The sequence below is a fragment of the Rhinolophus sinicus genome, linkage group LG14 (genome assembly GCF_036562045.2).
Source record: "Rhinolophus sinicus isolate RSC01 linkage group LG14, ASM3656204v1, whole genome shotgun sequence".
Lineage (NCBI taxonomy): Eukaryota > Metazoa > Chordata > Mammalia > Chiroptera > Rhinolophidae > Rhinolophus > Rhinolophus sinicus.
The window spans coordinates 44,748,413-44,768,251 of NC_133763.1; the positions used below are offsets into that span (position 1 = coordinate 44,748,413).

The 19,839-nt window shown below is 37.3% G+C and overlaps 1 protein-coding gene across 2 annotated transcripts in view; it reads right to left on the bottom strand.

The window, feature by feature from the left end:
- Positions 1 to 459: 459 nt before the first annotated feature.
- PHTF1 (putative homeodomain transcription factor 1) overlaps positions 460 to 19,839 on the bottom strand; it is a 44,178-nt gene continuing 24,798 nt past the window's right edge. The window contains exons 5-19 of one of the 2 annotated variants that reach the window (XM_019730380.2): positions 19,415 to 19,573; positions 16,816 to 16,972; positions 15,507 to 15,641; positions 14,163 to 14,322; positions 13,093 to 13,266; positions 12,892 to 12,981; positions 11,662 to 11,883; positions 8,729 to 8,857; positions 8,055 to 8,327; positions 7,168 to 7,299; positions 6,611 to 6,697; positions 3,187 to 3,342; positions 2,091 to 2,186; positions 1,536 to 1,661; positions 460 to 998 (exon numbers count right to left, since the gene is read on the bottom strand). In XM_019730380.2, the coding sequence (XP_019585939.2) occupies positions 978 to 998; positions 1,536 to 1,661; positions 2,091 to 2,186; positions 3,187 to 3,342; positions 6,611 to 6,697; positions 7,168 to 7,299; positions 8,055 to 8,327; positions 8,729 to 8,857; positions 11,662 to 11,883; positions 12,892 to 12,981; positions 13,093 to 13,266; positions 14,163 to 14,322; positions 15,507 to 15,641; positions 16,816 to 16,972; positions 19,415 to 19,573 (2,117 nt within the window). In that variant the 3' untranslated portion in view covers positions 460 to 977. The remainder of the gene's footprint in view (positions 999 to 1,535; positions 1,662 to 2,090; positions 2,187 to 3,186; positions 3,343 to 6,610; positions 6,698 to 7,167; positions 7,300 to 8,054; positions 8,328 to 8,728; positions 8,858 to 11,661; positions 11,884 to 12,891; positions 12,982 to 13,092; positions 13,267 to 14,162; positions 14,323 to 15,506; positions 15,642 to 16,815; positions 16,973 to 19,414; positions 19,574 to 19,839) is intronic. The other variant, XM_019730381.2, reaches the window with a different exon arrangement.

Below are 19,839 nucleotides of genomic sequence, written 5' to 3' on the forward strand. Positions count from 1 at the left end.
GTAACAGTAAGAATTATGTGTAGACTATACTAGAGTTTTCATTACTGTGTGTGTATGCCTAGGTAATAGGGGATGCTGATAAGAAAATCTAAATCATCAAGGGCATAGTGTAGGGGACATAGACCCGAAATTATACTAAAATTTGGATACGTTAAAGTGCGTAACAGGTGAACTATTAATGCTTCACTTAGTACTGTGATAGGACACCCAGCTCAGATGCTTTATATGGACACCAAGTTGTGCAATGGGCATGGATGGGTTTGCATGCACTTAAATTTCTCACACTGAATTACATTGCGTATTTTATGCATGACCCTTTCACCAACATCTACATGGTTACTAGGTTAACCTCAAAATTATAAGCGAATTAAAATTTTCTCCATTGTTTAACAGAAACTCACAGTTTAAAAGGTTACTTTTTTTCCTTCAATAACAACAAAAAAAGCCTACAAACTGAAATTCTCCAATAAAGTTATTTTATTTGGGTTCCACCTAAAATAGTTTAAATTTGACCCCTCCATGTGCTAGAGAAATGGAATCTCCAATTCTATAGACTGTAATACAAAAGTACCGAATTTGCATATTTCCAACAAAGCATATTTGCTTCATGCTTGGGCATCTACCATAGTTACCCAAAAGACTATTTCCAGTAAATATATATAACTGTAACAGCACTGAAATGTCCAGAATAAATTTCCTAACTTAGAAAGTTGTCCTTGTGTTACCAAAACACACAGTCTTTAGTCTCCTGACTATTCACATTGTTTGAGAATCATGAAAATATAGGTTTTCAGCACACACGTCCAACTGGAAAAGGACTGGTTCCTCTGAAAACACCATTCGATAGATTAGGCTGAGTCGAGGGCACCTCCGTATATGAAGAAGCAGGTGGGTATCTCATGGTTTCTCCGGGGATATCTTTTCTTAATGGGTAAGTTGATGCCAGCAAGGGGAGCAAGTCCAGGCCATGGCTCAGCTTATGGTTTAATTTTCCACAGCTAAGAAAAGAAAATCACCAAAATAAGTTAGTTTTAAGACAAACGGGTGGGGTTTATAGGTACACTTACATGACTATGAACCAAGAACCCTTTACAAATAAGAAAAAGTATTAACTCCGGCAACAGCAACCACAGAATACCACAGAGGAAAAAAACACTAAAAATCTCCAGGATCAAAAAGAACGTACTGCAGTTGATGGGTTTTGGTTTTCATTCATTCTGCCTCTGTACATTTCCCTAGATCAATGGAAAACCCTTACCCAGTCCATGCTAGTAACTTGACATGAGACTCAAACTTGATTTTTTTGTTCCATTTGAGAGAATAGTCTATTGTACTTGTGTAATATGAGAAAACCTAAGCTGAGAAGCCTATGGACCACCAATCAAAATGTCTATCTCTTCAAGAGTTATTTCCTGCCAGCCTCTCTCTTTCTCTCTCCCCACCCCCACACACACAGAATGAAGAACAAAGATCATTATTACATATAGTAAGTTTTAAGACTAAGGCAGATGCTACAGAGTGGTAGTCACACTTACTCGTATATTAAATCCTAGAAGATCACTTATAACACCTGAGACGGCAGAAAGGATAACTACTCGTGTGATATTGTAGATTAAAGGATTCATTGTCAGCCCATAGAGTCGAAATGGTGTGTCCAGTTCCTACAGAAACATGAAAGCACCGAGATGAGATACATGGCTTCTCAACAGCTATCAGTGATTCTGGGCTGTTTTTTAAGTCTTGGGTGAGGGTGACCGCTTAAGGCCGTCTTTCTTTAATGTTCAATAGCTACCTTCAAAAAAAGCCTCTAATGGAGTTCACCTACTTTTCCATTAGCTGAGTTTTTAAAGGTGGATTCAAGCAATATGCTACTTGTGGTTCTTTTTTTTTAATGTTATTTAAGAAATATGACAGATATCAGCAAGCACCAGAACCTGGGTAACAAGACAGGAAATTTTCTCTTATACAGTCATTAACCCAAAACTATGAAGTTGGCATTTTCAATCTACACAGCTTGTTACTAAGGTCTTCTCAAAGAAGTAAAGCATGATTTAAATGGTAGTAAACGTGTATCGGAGGAAACTACTTACTTTCAACAATTTGGTGGAGAGTTTTAATACATTGTTTACTAGGGTAAGCTGTTCTTTCTTATTTGGCTTTTTTTCCATCTTAAGATATAAGTTAATCTAAGGGAAGGAATAAAGATTAAGGTAAAGGTCATAGAAAAAGATATATATACTGCACTGAATCTGGCACATTTTGAAAATCATGTTTTCAAGTAAAATAAAATTGGAAATTCCAACAGCTATTTCTACAGAGCACATCTGTCATGTACCCTAGCCCCCAACCCCTGAGGAGTCAAGTTTGGCACACGCACACACACAAAAAAAGTTATTTAATGACGGAAAAAATGAGGAAGCAATTTAAATATCAAAACAATGAAAAATCTAATATTAATTATAACATAACAATTAGACTATAAACTCTTTGAGATCAAAAATGATATCTTACTCTTCTTGGTATATCCCAAATAATCTAACATCCATATTAAACATTTTTGGAATGGAAGGAGATAGTTGTCTTTAACTTACTCCGTATTTTATCTCTTATAGGAAAAATTCTCTACTATAATTCTAAAATAAGAAACTAATGACACCAAATGTTTTTATTTAAAACTTATAAACATGAAATTTTTTAAAATTTAAAAAAACTTCATACTACTCTATATTTATGAGAAACATTGCTCAATAATAATAGCTATTCACATAATAAAGAACAAGTATTTTCCAAACACTGAATGCATTCTATGGCTGCTACAGAAGAAATTCAAGAAGCTTATTCTACATACTTAAAAGACAAGAACTCTTAAGATCCAATATTTGATGTAAAATATGAGATTAAAATTATGCTCTGTTCCCACCAATAAAAAAAAACACTTTATAGTATCCAAAGTATTTTCAATCCATTAGATCTTACTTACTTCATACAGTCCTGGGAGCAGGTGGGGAAGATACTATTCACATTTTATAAGAAGGAAACAATTACATATGGAAACAATGGCAGAGTGACTTATAGGGTCACATGGCTAGACAGTGTCAGAATCAGGACTCAACCCTGAATCTTCTGCACAAACCTTATTATGCCATCTCTAACCACTGAACCAAACTGACAGGGGCCAATCAATACCTGTTCAGTAAGTAATATTGAAACATTGCTGTATTTCTTATTGGTTTCAGACCCCAATGAGGCCAGGCGCAGTAAAAAAAGCAGTAAAGCTGTTTCCCAGATCAAAAACTCCCAATTATAAGCATCATTCAGGAAAGTTTTATGTCCTTGGAGAACCTATATGAGGGACCAAAAAAAAAAAAAGTAGTTTTTCATTTGTCTTAAAATTTGTAATTCCTCCTTTATGCTAGCAATTTAAAAACATTTACAAGATACCAATATTTTAAGACTTAAAGCAGAAGAATTTTAACTCATAAAGTACTATCTATCTAATTAGTCATTATGTATTTCTCTACATTTACTGGACTTTCTCCTCTGCATGAAAGACAGCAAGGGTCTGGAAGTAACAAAGGAGGAAAACCTAATACAATAGGTGAAATAAGACAAATGCATTTCCAGCCTCTTTAGCCACCAGTATGCCCACTCACAATTATATGGTGACCATTTTTCCAAGTACTAAATTTGCTTATGACTAGTAGTGCTCCCTAAAACACATGGACATATCTCACTGGTATGACTAGAAAATCCTGAGGCTCAGTTCTTTACTCCACTTTAGGCTCTGAGTAACAACAGCAGCAGTAGCTACCAGTTATTGAATGCCTGCTATATGGCAAGTTTTCTGGTAAAAGTTTTTGGATTTTTCAAAAGTTTTTTCTTGATCTGAAAGTAAAGAAATTTATTCAGGCAAGCCCAATGTACAACGGAATTTACTGAAACACATACAGAGACTCCTCACAGAGACCAATTGCAGGCCTTTCGAAAAATAGGAAGTCACCAAGCAGCTGCCTTCTCCATCTCTCTTCCCCAGGGCCATTTGGGCTCCCATCTCCACTCCTCTTAGCTAATTCCACTGCCTTGCAAGACTCTCGTTTACTGCTCCCCGCTACTTTGTCTTGTTCCAGCCTTAGTTTATCACAGCATCCTGCCGGCCCCCCTGACCCCTACTGACCTTTCTTCTCCAAAGTCCACCACTGATAGCTCGGGTTTTCACTTCTATTAATAATTTTCAAAAGAGGGAATATGTTTAGCTTGGTCTGGGTCAGGTGTTCACCCTTGCCAATTACTTATAACGGGGGGAGGAAAGTAGTAACTGGTAGCAACCGAGGCCCACCTCCTTAGCAGGTGATACAATTTGCTGTAAGCAATAGATAACTTATACACAAACCACAGCCAAACTGCTACAAAACCAAACACAAAGAAAACTCTCTAAACCAGCCAGAGAAAAAGGATGCTACTTTTAAAAGAGCAGCCATAACAATAACAGTTGACTTCTCAAGATAAAATATGGAAATCAGAAGAACAATAGAATCCTACAAGTGCCAAAAGTAACTGGCAACCTAGAAATCTACACTCAGTGACAATATCCTTCAAACATGAAAGTGATGAAAGACATTTTCAAACAAAAACTGAGAGAAGTCATCACCAGCAGATTCTTCAAGCAGGAGGAAAATAATCCAGAGAACAACAGAAATGCAAGAACTAATGAAAAGATACGGAAAGGATAAACATGTAGGTAAATATAAATGAATAACTGATGACAAAAAATAATAATTACATCTTGTGGGTTTGAAATGTATGTAAAATTTAAATGAAGGACACTAATAATACAAAAAGTGAATGGATAAATGAGATAAAGTGCTCTAAGGTCCTAGCATTATCGAGGAAGAGGTAAATCAATAATTTTATTAGACTATAAGCTCAGGATGTTAAGTTGTAATCTCTGAGGTGACTAGTAACAAAAGAACATATAACAAGTTAACAGGATTAAATAGACTATTAAAGAATATTTGATGGCAAGAAAGGAGAGGAGAAAGGAAAATTAACAGGTAGACCAAATAGGAACCAAATCGTGTTTGTAGTTATAGTAATTACATTAAGTTTAAATGGGCCAGATACTCCAAAACACTAAGACTGTTAGGCTGGATAAGAAATAAGAAATGAAAAAAGGACATGCTGATTACAAGAGACACAACTAAAATATGAAGTCAAAATAAATGAAATAGGGTAGACAAAGATATAACATGCAAAAACTAGGGAAAGGACAGATGGTATAAACTGATATCAAATAGGGCAGATGTTACGAAACATAACACTAGAAATAGCGACATTTCCTAAGGTCCATGAAAGAGAAAGACCTAACACTATTCCAGATTAAAGGAGACTAAAGAGACATGACAACTAAATACAATATGTGATCCTCAATTGGATCCTGGATTGAGAAAAGAAGTAACTATAAAGGACATAAAAGTCAATCCACCAAGATGGATAACAATTCTAAATCTGTATGCACTCAGTTCCATAGTTTCAAAACATATACAGCAAAAACTGACAAATATAAGGAGAAAAAGATAAATCCACCATGACAGTAGACTTGAACATACTTCTACCAATGGCTGACAGAATAAGCAGACTAAAAAAGTGAGTAAAGTATATACCCTGTTTCCCCATAAATAAGACCTAGCCGGACAATCAGCTCTAATGCATCTTTTGGAGCAAAATTAATATAAGATGCGGTCTTATTTTACTAAAATATAAGACCAGGTCCTATATAATACAATATAAGATCAGGTCTTATATTAATTTTTGCTCCAAAAGACGCAGTACGGCTGATTGTCTGGCTAGGTCTTATTTTCAGGGAAACACAGTAGGAGATTTCACAACTAATAAACTTGGACTAATTTTTATATAGAGAACATTGTTCCCTAAACAACAGAATATAAATTCTTTCAAAGTGCTGGTGGAAGATTTAATAAAACTAGGTAATAAAGCAACCCTCTACATATTCAAAGGACTGAAAACATTCAGAGTTATGTTCTCTAAACACAGAAGAATTCAGTTTAAACTCAATAAATGAGAAAGTGTATGATAAACCTGTAACTTCTTGTAATGGAGAAAGCACAGAAGTGCCAAAAACACAAAATACATACAGGGCCCTGTCAAAAAGGACACAGGAAGGGACTTCAAGGGTCTCCTACTGTCCAAATCTGGAACAATTTAGGCATCAAAACAAATATAGTAATAGGTCATAGTTCACTGGATAAAAACAAGAATACATGAGTCCATAGTATAATAAATGAATGAGTGAATGAATGAATGGGAAACAAAGGAAAGGTCTACCTTCGAGTGAGAATAAATGTAGAAGGAATGATGGAGTCAGAAAAATCACTACTTTGCCACCATTGTGGTATGACAGCCTTATCATCAGTCAAAGATTAGCAACTAAAACTAAATTAGCATGCCCTTAATAGTTTTCAAAATCATCTTTATTCTCATTTCCAAAGTTAAGAAAATTAACAAGCGTTCAAAATGGCAGAAGAAATTTAGACACATTAAAAATATATATATACTTAAACACAGTGGTCTAAAACAGGTCTGGACCATTTACCTGGGCACAACAAATGAAAGCAATCGAAAGGGTCAGGAGGAAGACTGATGACACAACCACATCCACGGAACGCTGCGGCCCCCGCCTCTGTGGGGGGAGACACACGGGTTTGCACGTTAGGTCAGAGACAGCAGCAGCCTCGGTACTGTGAACATCAACTTTAATAAGCAGTTTCTGACACACGACTTGAACACAGTTTGGACACCTTCAACTTTAATGAAGCACTGAAATCCATGCTGCTCCAAATTAAGGGCGTGACTGATTTACTGACTTATTTCCAGCTGGCATATTTCCCACCAAGTCAGACAAAGATGCAATATTCAATTTATCGCTCTGCCCTAGGAATTTAAATTTTCTTTTCCCTTTCGAAGCTTTTCCTTACTTACCTCTAGCAGCTTTGCAGATGTACCACTTCCAGCAAGTCTGTCAGCCACTAACATAATCTGTCCAGTACCTACAGCTACACTGCCTATTGAGTATCAGCTGCCAGAACTTTCAATGAGCATGTTTTCTGCATATTTTTGCATATTCTTCTATGTTAATAAAATAAAACTCACCTTTAGAAAGGAACGCAATGATAACCATATCTTAATGTTCTCCACCTTTTTAAGTCTGAAATGAGGTATTTCATATTTCCTAGCTTTCCTGGCAGAAGTAATATGGCTGAAGAGTTTTGCAAATAAAAATCTCTAGAGGAGATTAAAAAAAAAAAAAGACAAAGTGAAATGTACATGTCTCTGTGTGCTTACATGATTGTAAACAATATCCCTGGCATATAAAAATTATTAAAAGAATGAAATTCTAATCGGTGATCACTAAGGCAGTGAAAAACTTTGTTAACAGCTCACTACCCTGTTGCTTGCAAAGCACATGATATAGTAATATACTTCTTCACAACATGGCGCACTCTTGACATTTTCAACGAATATTCTTTGCAGAACTTGGTGAATTCCCAACTTCACCAACAAATGTTTATACAGAAGTCTGTCTTACTCTCAAATTCCATTTCCATTCAAAATCATGTTTTTTATACATATCAATACACTAAATCCTCAATCCCTAACTCGTACCAAATTTCAATCCTTTAAATTCTCACTAGGCCCTTTTTTACAGAAACATTTTAACCATGAGAATTACTACACATGCTACGGATGAAACCCAGCAAAGGCACAGTGAGGCACAGGTGCTAAGTTAGCTAAGAGCACTCGCTGGCTGAGCCACTGACTCCCACACGTGGGTGCAACAAAATCCCAGATTACAGCAAGTTATCTGTGAACAATCAGTGTCACAAGTGTTAAACCCACAAACACCGAAAGCCTACTGACCCATCTTCATTGCCCACATTAACTTTTGGAGAAAGAAGAAAACAAGAGGACAAAAACAACTCAATGGAATATCATAGACAAAAGTAGAGGTAAGAAATTTTACGAAAGTTTCTACCAACCTGTTTATACGTTCTCTCTGCCACACACATCATAAAGAAAAACATCCACGTAAGACACAATCGTTCAAAAAAAGTAATTAGAGACAAAATAATAATAGGTGTAACAGGTGGTGCCCCACAAAAGAGAGTAACGATCTCCTCTGCTGAAATGGACTTGAGCTGGTCAAGGTTCTTCTCACGGAAAAGTCGATGTAAAAAAGGAAAAAATGCTAATCCGATGGTGACGGCATTTCCCAGCATCTGATAACCTACTCCTTGCTGATACGTGTTAACCTGGGAATTAATTCAGTATGTCCATCATTACTGTATAGCTGAATGGAGTATTTATCAAATACGATTTGATTATTAAAAACTAAATAAATTTTAAATCTAAAAGAAATAAAAATAAAAATAATGTACAGACTTATGATTTTTAGATCTTATTAAAAATTAGCCTGACATGAGATAAGGAATATTTGTAGAGTCTAACTGAACAATTGATCATGTTCATAGAGACCTCTGGAACAAATTCAAAAAATACTACCACATAAATATTCTGACTACAAAATTAAAAATACATATATTTGTGTTTCAAAAGCAGAGTCAGTGTTTTGATCACTATATAAATTCTATGAAATAGCTGCTGATCACTAAATAGATTTTTTTGGAAAATCTGGAAAGTTATTAAATCTTACCCTGCTCATAATGATGCCACTTATTTCCAACACAGACATATCCATCTTTTTGCACTCATTTCCTTCCCAGATTATTGCACTAACTCGATCAGAGGCAGGACTTGAGTTCTGAAGCCAGAATAAATGATTCTAAGAAGAAAAACAGAAAACAATTTCTATTCAGTCCTTCTTTCTCTCCTCCATTAGATCTTCCCCCTCTGTCCGTCTCCCGAGCTCACTTCCCCAATGGTCGGCCTCATCGCTCTATTTTCTCCGCTGACAAAGCTCATCTCTCCAGCTCCCACTTCTATGGGCAGACTTCTGGTCCTTTTTTCTTTACTAAGCCATTTCCTTACCTGGAGAGGGGCTAATTGTCTTCTATAAAGTAGGGTTGCATGATCTCCAAGTTTGCTCTCCTCTCTAAACTTGTGCAAGTGAGGATGAGCCTGGTGTATTTACAGGATTTAAGGAGGAAAGTATTTCTAGAGCAACACAACTGTATTGGGGGTAGCAGGAAGTTAGGTACCAGAGATGCTAATAGGTCTTAGTTACCACATGAGTAACTGACGACTGAAGCCTCTCTCTAGTCTAATCAGGACACAGCAAAGCATAGCAAGCTCAAGAGAGGGTCACAATGAAAAAGCCCCATTTCCTCTGCCACATCATGTCTTCAAGTACCAGCTCCAGTGCCATTTCACCCACAAGGTCCTCTCTGACCACCACAAGCCTCGTCTGGCCCTTTTCTGAAATTGAAAACCTTATAGTCCATATCAAATTAGCATCTAATTACACACTGCTGTTTGAGTGTCCTCTACGTGACGTCTCCCATATAAGCATCTTATCCCAAACTAAAGTTTCTAACAAATATGATTTATTCACTTTCTACCGCAATGCTCAGCATAATGCTGATGGGCATTTATTGAGTCGATCATTGATTTGGCTAAAAAAATATGTATCAAGTACCTACTACGTAACACACACTATGGATACAATGGTGAACAAGATAAATGTGGTCCTTTACATGTGGAGCTTAGAGACTCATGAAAGACACATGATTAAATGGAGCTCCTATACAGTGCGATAAGGGGAGCAGAGTGTGCTCATTTAGGAGCCTACAGGAAAGGCTTCCTGGGAAGGTATCACTTGAGCCAAGACCTAAAAAATCAAGAGAAGTGAGCCAAAGGAATGGGTATTGGAGAAAAGTGAGTTCCGGGCAAAGAAGCCAGTGTGTGTGAAGGCACATGAAAGACGGCACGTTTCAGACACTGGAAGTAGTTCATTGGAGTTAAAGTACACCACTGGAGGGGCGGGGAAGGGACGGTCAGAGATGAGACCGTATCAGACAAATAGAGGAACAGAAACAAATCATCCAACAGGGGAACAAAAGCAATGAAAGGATTTCAAGAGGAGTGGCATCAGTTTTGTATTTTAGAAACATCACACTGGCGGCAGTGTGGAAAATGAAACGGTGGGGAGTCAGCTTAGAGGGGCTACTGTAATGACCCAGGTGAGAGCTGACGATGATGGTGTGTACCAAGCAGGGCAGACGCGAGAGGGCAGATGAATCGAGAGGAAGTGATGACCCATCAGAAACACGGTGAAGAGAGTGAAGTCATGAATGACCCCAGGGTTTCAGCCTTGAGTGGTTAGTAGTGGCATTCAGAAATGCAGGGACTGAAAGAAGAGCAGCTTAGGTGGGGGGACTGGGAAGAGAGTTCCCTGCGACATGGTGAGTGTATCTTACCCACTGATTCTTCTATATGCCTTAATATTATATTGCTGATCCCCAAAGTGCAAAGGAGGTCGAGACCATCGTGATGCTGCACGTAACTACTGAGGGCTACTGTCATTTAGATGCCTCGTCAGATGAATGTAAAGAATATTTATATTCAAACTTTGCAAGCAACAGCAGAGAAAGAAGCTTAAAAGTTTAATGAGAAAATGTACGTTGTTCCTAATTAGTTTTTTAAAATTGTATACATTTAATGAAGGATTTCTTTTTTTCATGAAAATGTGTGACCTAAATCAATGGTATCTTAGGATCAAGAAAAGTCAATAATTACACAAATGCATATCCTTCATCTACTATTTGTAAGTCACTGTGGAAATATTTAGCCTAAAAAACAAAAAAACAAAGAAGAATCATGACCATTGTCAAATATCTGGAAGGTTGCTATGACAACAGTTTCTTAATCATTCAATATGTCCAGCAGTGTATCAAGCTGTCTCATGAAATCACAATCATTCCAGCTCCAGAAGTATTTACGCAGAGGTTTGATTTAGCCTCTGAAGGTTTGATGTATACACTTCGCCAGGCATTGTGCTAAGTCTCTAACAAGCAGGACTTTATATTATCTTCCTTAGACATGTCACACCATTCCTAAGAAGTGGAGACTATTACTGCCATGTGATGGGTACGTGGTAAACAAATTTTAACAGGTGTAGAATGAATTCCTACATCGGGTGGAAGGTTGAAATACCTCCTAAGGAATATCCAATTCTAGGCTGTCTGATTTTATGTATTAATATAAAACCTAAAACTAAAAGCATCAGTTGGTTTATACACTATTTGAGAAGCAAGCAATGCCATTTCCCAGTAACTCATATACAATACAGGGATGTCTGTAAAAACGTAACATGAGGTTGATGTACCATTCAAACAACCTCGCTCATATACTCGTAAAATGAATATTATTAAGTAAGGATCACTCTAAGGAAAATAATGAGCAAAAGTATTACGAAGAAAAACGTAGGTTAGGGCAATTCTAGAGTACCCCCTCCCAAATTCTAACCCCAACATCTTCATTTACAAGCTATGCTCAATTTTCTCATCTCTAAATTAGAGATAATAACAGCATCCACCTTACAGGATTATTATAAAGTTAAATGAGACAGTACAGTGCCTGGCACATGGCAAATACACAACATTAGCTATTCCCATCACCTTTATATACCTGCTGAAAAACGTCCTCTTTGGGGTCACGTTTGGTCCCTGAGTGAAGGGTATTCACATGGGCCCCCTCACTGTCACTGGTGACAGACGACCTGCACTCTGGACCATGCAGCAGGTCATCCCATAACATGTCTTCGGTCTCCGAGTCCTGGCGGGTGCTTTCTGAGTCTCTTCTTGACATGTTGAGGTTTCGAGAACCTCCACTCACACCAGATCTGGAGCCCTTTAAAGGAAAACAAAACAACATTTTTTTCATTCATTTTAAAAAAAACAATTACCTATCTGAAATAAAACGAAAACGAGTTATCTATGGGGATGGCTGGCCAGCTTTCATAAGCTGATAACCACGTACTCATCTGTTCACAAGGCTTCACATAATAATACATTTTAATATTCAAATGTTAAACTCTGATGACTCTCTAACAAGCAGGACTTTAAAAAGACTCCCTCTCAGAAGTTACTGGCAAGTTAGGGGATTGTTCAACTAAGCTGTCCTAGGGTGGAGTGGCGCCTGCAAGCCTTTCCAGAGGACCGAGCCTGGATGTAGGCATGGCTGAGCCCTCTGACACCCAAAGCTTCCCCTATTCTAAACATTGTGAGGGTGACTATAGGTCTAGTCACGTCCGGGGGCCCAGCCAAACACAGAAAAGGGTAATCAGCAGAGAAAAGGACGGACCACCCAGCTCTCCTGCGGTACAAACATCAAGATTAAAGTCTGTCCCTGACCCCGATTGCTTCGTCATTCAAAACCAAACCCACATCCCCAAACCCACCATCAACCCTGCCCACCTCTGAGTTATTATACTCCAGGTGTGTAATATGCCCACCAGCCTTCCGGATGGGATTCCCTGCTCCCATCTCTTGGGGGTCCTCTCCCAAGTCTGTCCTCAGCAGTGTCAATCCCACATAACATGGGAACGAACGGTGCTTAGGAATAAACTCCATATTCTAAGTGAACATTATGTAAGCGTCCCATCTTTTGAGGACTGAGTAGCCTCTTTCTGAGCATCAGCAATGATACTTTTAAAATCAGAGTCAAAGTGAAAAGAGGTCCTTCTCTTTCTGAGGGCAGGTAGTCATACAGAAGCTGCTCGGTAGGTGGACAGGCGGCTAAGGCAGGAGAGGGGCAGGCAAATATAAACGCGACTTCAGGACAACCAATTGAAAAGGAATGGATAATGTTCTTAGACTGGAGAATACTCTTTCAACAGCGATCTCTCAAAAGGATTACCTGACTGAAGGCTGCTGATTCAAATTCTGATTCGGCCAGACTATCTGAATCCCGCACAACATGATACCAGTTGGTAGTGGTTTTCTTTACCTGCCAAAAAATCAAGCCAACACACAATAGGAAAGCATGTGAAGTGCCCTGCTACTGCTCAAGGATTTAGGAGTTAATTCCTATCCTATTGTAAACTAAAAGACAAATTACCTGAGAGTTTATGTGCCTTGAGAGTATTGATTTTCTGTTCTTGACTTCATAGCCATTGTCACTAGAGGCCCCTTCCACGCTCCGACGCAGAATCATCATCTGTGTCCGGGCTTCACCATCTTCCTCACTCGACAGCTCATCTGACATCCCATTACCCACCTGTTCCAGAGCCTCCTGTAAAGAGAACAGTAATTCCTTCACAGAGGGCAGCCCAAAATACTCTGGTAAACTGCACACGTGAAAACAAAAAACCATGTAAAACTAAGAAGCAGCAAAAGGCAACAAAACCCAAGCTGAGCAAACCTATATAGGGCTTGGTCTCGATAAAGAAGAGTATTGAATTGGCTACTAAATAGCCTAAATAATGAGGCAGCAGAAATAATGAGGCAGCGTTATGCAGCGCTAAGAGAGGCACAGGGTCCAGCCAAACTCTAACTCTGAATCACAGCTCTTCTGCTTCTTAGCTATGTAACCTTAGGCAAGTTTCTGTACCTCTCTGAATCTGTTTCTTTGTCTGAAAAGCAATGATAATAAAAGCACCCAGTTCCCCGAGTTACTGGGAAAAAAATGAAAGGAGTTACTACATGTAAAGACTTAGAATAGTGCCTGGTTGTAGCAATGACTCAAAAATATTAGCTACTTGTGTAACTATGAAATGCTACAGTTTAACAAATGAGAAAAACTATTTCAAGACTATAAAGTAGAAGTGTTGTTACAGACACAGAGCAGAACATCTGTACCTAAACCTAGAGAACAGTTTCCCGAATCGTCACCACACCATCACTGACTGTGGAATATGACACAGCCGCCTCTGCACTAAGCTGGTTGGTTATTAAACCCCCCAGCCTACTGCTGAGGCTGGGTCAACAGCAGAAGCAGTAACAAGTTCTTGTCCTAGAAATTAGAAGAATAAGCTACAGTCGCCTTTTCATGTCCTTACCTTATTTGTTAAGACAAATTATGCACACCTATTAGCATCTATTTTGTTGTGATTCTAGCAGTCTAAGAATAGGAAAATTTTACACGGGAAAGAAAAGATGTTGTCACATTTATACTCATTGAAATCTTACCCTACGGCACTTTTCTCCATCGGAAAATTTTGCTTTCTCTGTCGTTTGCCACATTTTAGTATCTGGTCGACACTGTCTCTTCTTAATGACAGGAAGCAGATTACTTGAGTCATTGTCCGTTTCAGTCCCTTTGTTACATATTAATTTTACTCCTTTAATCCTATTTTTTCAAAAAGGACAAAAGTTTACTGACTAGTTTTCTGAAAGTAATTATCTTCCATGAAACGATTCTCTTCTGAGGAGTATAATATCTTATTCTGGATATCAAGAAAATTCAGAAATCATATTTTTCAGATTTCTAGCTTGCTAAAGGTATAGAAAGACTCATGGATAATCCCTAGTCTCGAAGACTCATGTCAATTAACTGAGAGGAAGCCTGGACTTCAGTTTTGCACAGGAAGAGGTTCCCAGTCTTCTCCACTTTCCTCCTCAGACACAATGACAATCCCTACCTCACACCTATAGGTGCCATTTGACAGAATGTCCTCCCTTCTCCGGGTCCCTCAAAGCCTGACATCTCTCAGCTTCTTCATGACTCCTGCTGACTACTTCACCCCAGAAAAATCACTCCATCTGCTGAACGCATGGCCTCTCGGCCGCATGTAATTATTTATACTTTTTTTTTTTTACATTGCTGTGACTGCATCATACCGGCTACTTTTCTCTTCCTAATTGGATGGTAAAATCACTGAGAATGGGGATTCCCAGTGCCCAGTACAATGTTCAATACGAAGAACTCAAACACCTCAACTCAAGAGTGGAGTGCAGACGTATCTTTAGAAAAGTATGTGAACATACTTCTCATCTTCAAAAAAGGAACTGCAAAAGAACTTTATTTCTGAGTCACACTCATTAATAGATGGCAAAAGAAGTATTTCTCTGAGGCATACTGAAGCTGTCACAGCCTGCCAAATCATCGAGGAGGCAGAATTTGTCTTGGATCCACTTCTCTTTGTCCTGCAGCCCTAGACACCATTTCTAAGGAGGGAGCAGCTTTCACACTGTAAAATACCTCATCTTTTTAAAACCCTTCTTTCTCTCCTCTTTCTCCCAGATGGCTTAAAATAGTTACCCTTTCAGAATACTTGCATTTCTGTAATCTTGTGGTCTAAAAAATCATTAAAGATCAAACAGAATGAAACTCTGATGGTAGATTACTGGATTTACAGGTAACACGACAGACAACAGAGACGTTTTAAGTAATTCATTCTAAAGCCCTAAAATTCACACCACAAGGATAATATGCTTACACTATATACTCCTATGACCTAATCAGATTATATACCATGTAAATACTAATACAAATACAAAATCAAGTAAAAATTCCAATGTAAGACTTCCCACCTGTTGCCAAAGAGAGTCCCCCAAAAACCACGAATAAAGGGTACAGGTCCCACAGTTTCTACTTCTCTGACTTTATCAGAGGAGTTATTTCCATTTTCTCGGCTCCCATCACCATTTACGGTTTTTCGTAATTTTCTATAAAAAAAATAATACTTCAATAACTTCAGATTATTCAAGACCTTTTCTATTTCTGCCCTAAATATCCTTCTAGGAAATTATAGTAACAGATTACTACCTGAAATTAAATATGGTGAACTTCATGTAATGAGGACAAATGTGCAGGAATATATCTGACTTAAGGGCAAAAACAGATTCCAAGCAAGTCCTGGGCTATCATTTTGTTCGGTCATTAAAGAGAACTACTATTCAAAACGGTTATGAGAAGAAAATTTTCACCTGTATGACTGAGAGTCTTTTCAGGTACCACTGGCAGAAGGAACAATTTCTTTAAATATGGATGTCAGAAATCTACCAATGTGGCACATTTAATCAGGAGATCACAAAATAATAGCAACTGATCACTTATTGATACCCTATGCAGTTAAAAGAGATAGCCTAGAAATACCAACGAGACACAGCACATTTGATTTCCTCAGCAAACATTAAATCAATTGAACTGAATTTTCAAGGAATCTTTTTTGGAGAAAAAATTTGATTTGAAAATAACATTCATAAATAAGAATAAATATGCTAAAATTCATTACAACAAATGAAAAAAAACTTATTTAGTAGTTACTTAGGGGAACAAAAATCTAGATATTCTGAGGAAAGATCATACTACATATACTTAAGAAACCTTTAACAATTTCAAAACCCACACATAGCACATAACCAATGAAAACATGACATGAATTCAATGTGTAGAAAAAAGTCAACCTTTATTAAAAATTTAGAATACTTAGAAATCCATTTTTCTTGTAATTATTGAAAAAAGGTAAAATTTTAGTAGCACTAACCCAATGTACTAAGATCCTTATTTATACTGAATTTTCAAATTTTGATTAAGACTGAATTTTGAAGAATATTTTTTCAAAATCAGTATAAATTTTAATAAAGAATACTACAGGAATAGTACAGGAAATTCCTTTTAAGCAACTCTAATGACAAAAATCCCACACTGGATTAAAAATTCATGACAAGGTTTCTTAACATCAAGCAGAAAAGTGAAACATTTATTTTTTTTTAAGCCAAGAAATAATGAAAATTATATGCAAATTGGTATTTTTATTACTTCAATCAAAGATTTTGTAAATGTTGACCATGCCTCTCCCAGAAAATACACAACTCCAAGTGTAATTTCTCATCTCACCTTCGTCTTCGATTTCCATTATTTCCGGATGGCTTGGTTATCTGAGTGGACACAATTTGACAGTGGACAGTTCCCATGAGTAACATAAGGCACAAGGGTCCAAGTACTTCACTTACATTCACAATAGGCATCATAAAATATAACACGAGTGCTATCACTGAAAAGAAGAGATTTCAAAATGTAAAATATTAGGGCTCAACTCTAGTAGTTACACAAATTATTTCTACAAAAAAACCTATCATTTTAAAAAGTACACAAGTGAAAGCACATAATTTCCTATAATACAATCTACCTGCCCATTAGCTGAGTAATTCAGCTTTCTGGCAGTACAATAATCTTATGAGAATAATCATACAAATTGATGATGCAGAAAATAAAGCCCAGCAATAGGCCACAGTATACATGAAAATCTACTATATATAATTTATTTCAACAACAATGAAATAAATTCTTCAGTAACAAACTCAGGAAAATATTTAACTTTCTCCTTATCAGTGACCAAAGAAATGCACAGTAAATGAGCAAAATTCTAGTTTCTGTATGTCAAATTAGGTAACAATTTTTAAATTATAATAATGCTGGTAAGATTGTGGTAAAACAGGCACTCTCATCCACTGCTTTTCAAAGGAATTATGTCGCCAACAATCTCACTATATGTACTAAAAGCCTTAAAATGTTGACACTCTTTCGTCTGTTACTTCTGCTTCAGAAAATAAATGCTAAAAAAATATAAAATATGAAAAATTTTATTCATGATGGCATTAAGAGGAAAAAAAACACCAGAAACAACCTAAATGCTCACCATATGGAAACAGTTATGTAAGTGACAGTTTTATAAAATTTTACATAATGGAACATTAAGCAGCTATAAAAAGGCATTTATGGTAAATCCATTATGATAGACTTATACAGACATTAAAATGAGTTTTAAATGATGGCGTGTTCATAAAATGAAATATTATACAGCCATTAAAATGATAGTTATGAAGACTTAATTACGATTCAGTAAAATTTAGAATTCAGTCCCTTATTCACACTAACCACATTTTGAGTGCTCAGTGGCCAACAATTACCATATTGGACAGTGCAGACATAGAACATTTCATCAACCCAGAAATTCTATTGGATGGCATTGCCACGACTTTAAAAAATTAAAGATTTGTAAATTCATAGATACATTTTTCATTCTATAATTTAAACAATTCAAGAAAAATGAACATAAAGAAAGCAAAAATCACCCTAACTCCTCTCAACCTAAACCAACCTTCACTAATCTGTTCTCATTCATGTCTTTTTGCACAGGTACAACCGTAGTGTACATGGGCCACTTTCAGTAAGTATTCCCGGGGGGCACTGGTGATACTGCGGTAAAGAGAATATACTGGGTCCCTACACATGGTGAGAAGAGAAAAAAAACACCATCAGGTAGTGATGCGTAATGCAGAAATTAAAATAGATTCCTGTGATGGTGATTGGGGAATGGAAGGATAATTTAGAAAGTATAGATAGGGATGGACTCTGAAAGTTACATCTGAGCTGAGACCTTAAAAATGAGAAAAAAGATGGCCATGTGAGAAGCCTTAAGATTGTTTCAAGCAGCAAGAAAAGCTCTATGTGAGGAACAGAAAAAGGCCATTATGCCTAGAGTGAGCGAGGAGGAGAGTGGTAAGAGATGACATCTAAGAGGTTAGCAGGAAAGGAGTGGTAAAGAGCAGTGGGGTTTTATTCTAAGGCCAATGAGAAGTTACTAAAAGGTTCTAAGCAGGAAAATGACATGATATGGTTTCTGTTTTCAAAGATTTCTCTAATTCCCGTGAAAAGAACAGTTGGTGGAAAGAAGAGTCAGCATCGACGTTATTTGCGTGGTCTAAGCAAAGAGATGCTGGTACTGTGGACTGTGATGGCGGCCACAGAGACGGAGATAAACAGAGTCAAGACACGTATGAGAGGCCAAGCTCACAGATTTGGTGACAGCCTGGATGTGAGAGTTGATGGCAGTGCAGAATCGGGACACTTAATTTTTCACTTGAAAACTGGGTGGCTGATGATATCATTTAATGAAATGCGGGCTATACCAAAAAGGTACAAGCTTGTACAAAAAAAGTTTGTAGAAAAAAACTAAGAGATGGATATGATTAAGTTCGAGATACCGAAATGTCAAGCAGGCAATTAGGTGTACAAGTCAGAAGTTCAGCAGAGAGTTCTTTCGGCCTGAAGATATAAATTTAAGAATCTCCAGTATATCAATGATATTTAAAGCAATGGGGCTTGATGAAAATACGTAAAGAAGAGAACAAAATCTGGGATCCAACCTTGAGGTAATCCAATATTCAAACGTCAGACAGAAGGAAAGATCTTCTGAGAAGGCCTGGCGAGTGAGGCAGGTAGGAAGAAATTCAAGAGAGGAGAGGTTCAACAATTGTGTTTGCTCCCTGTCAGAAAAATTTTAAGATGATCTCCAAATGACGTGTGTCCCTTCATTTCTTTGAACTTTAAACCATCAAAAGAAAGAATAAATGTAAGAACTGTAAGGTCTGCATTATCTGATAGCAAAAGCAGCAAAAAAACCGTCATAACTTTTTCCATCTCCACCAATTACCTTGCATGAGGTAAAGCAGGAGCAGCCAAACAAAGATTCTTAAAGAGGTAACCTGAATCCACCAATGGCTGAACAATGGGAAAAATACAACTCGAACAAGCCCCTTCCGGGTCAGAGATGTCCATGGAATTTCAGGTTTGGCTTTGGCAAATGTTGAACCTTTAAATATACAATAAAACAAAACATCAAACATTTACATACACTATACTAGTGCCTACTTGTAAGACTATTAAAAACAGGTGAGAGCAAAAATCAGCACACAGCCTGTTCAGTTGAAAAGAATCGTCTTTGATGTTCATTAAATGTAGTAACTTCTTGCCTCACTCGCTAGGACAGGAGCTCAAAATAAGTCTGGCTCACTTGAATGTTTTACAATAGATTTTTCTTAATTACAGAACAGTAAGTCTCCAAGTTCATCCCTCCTT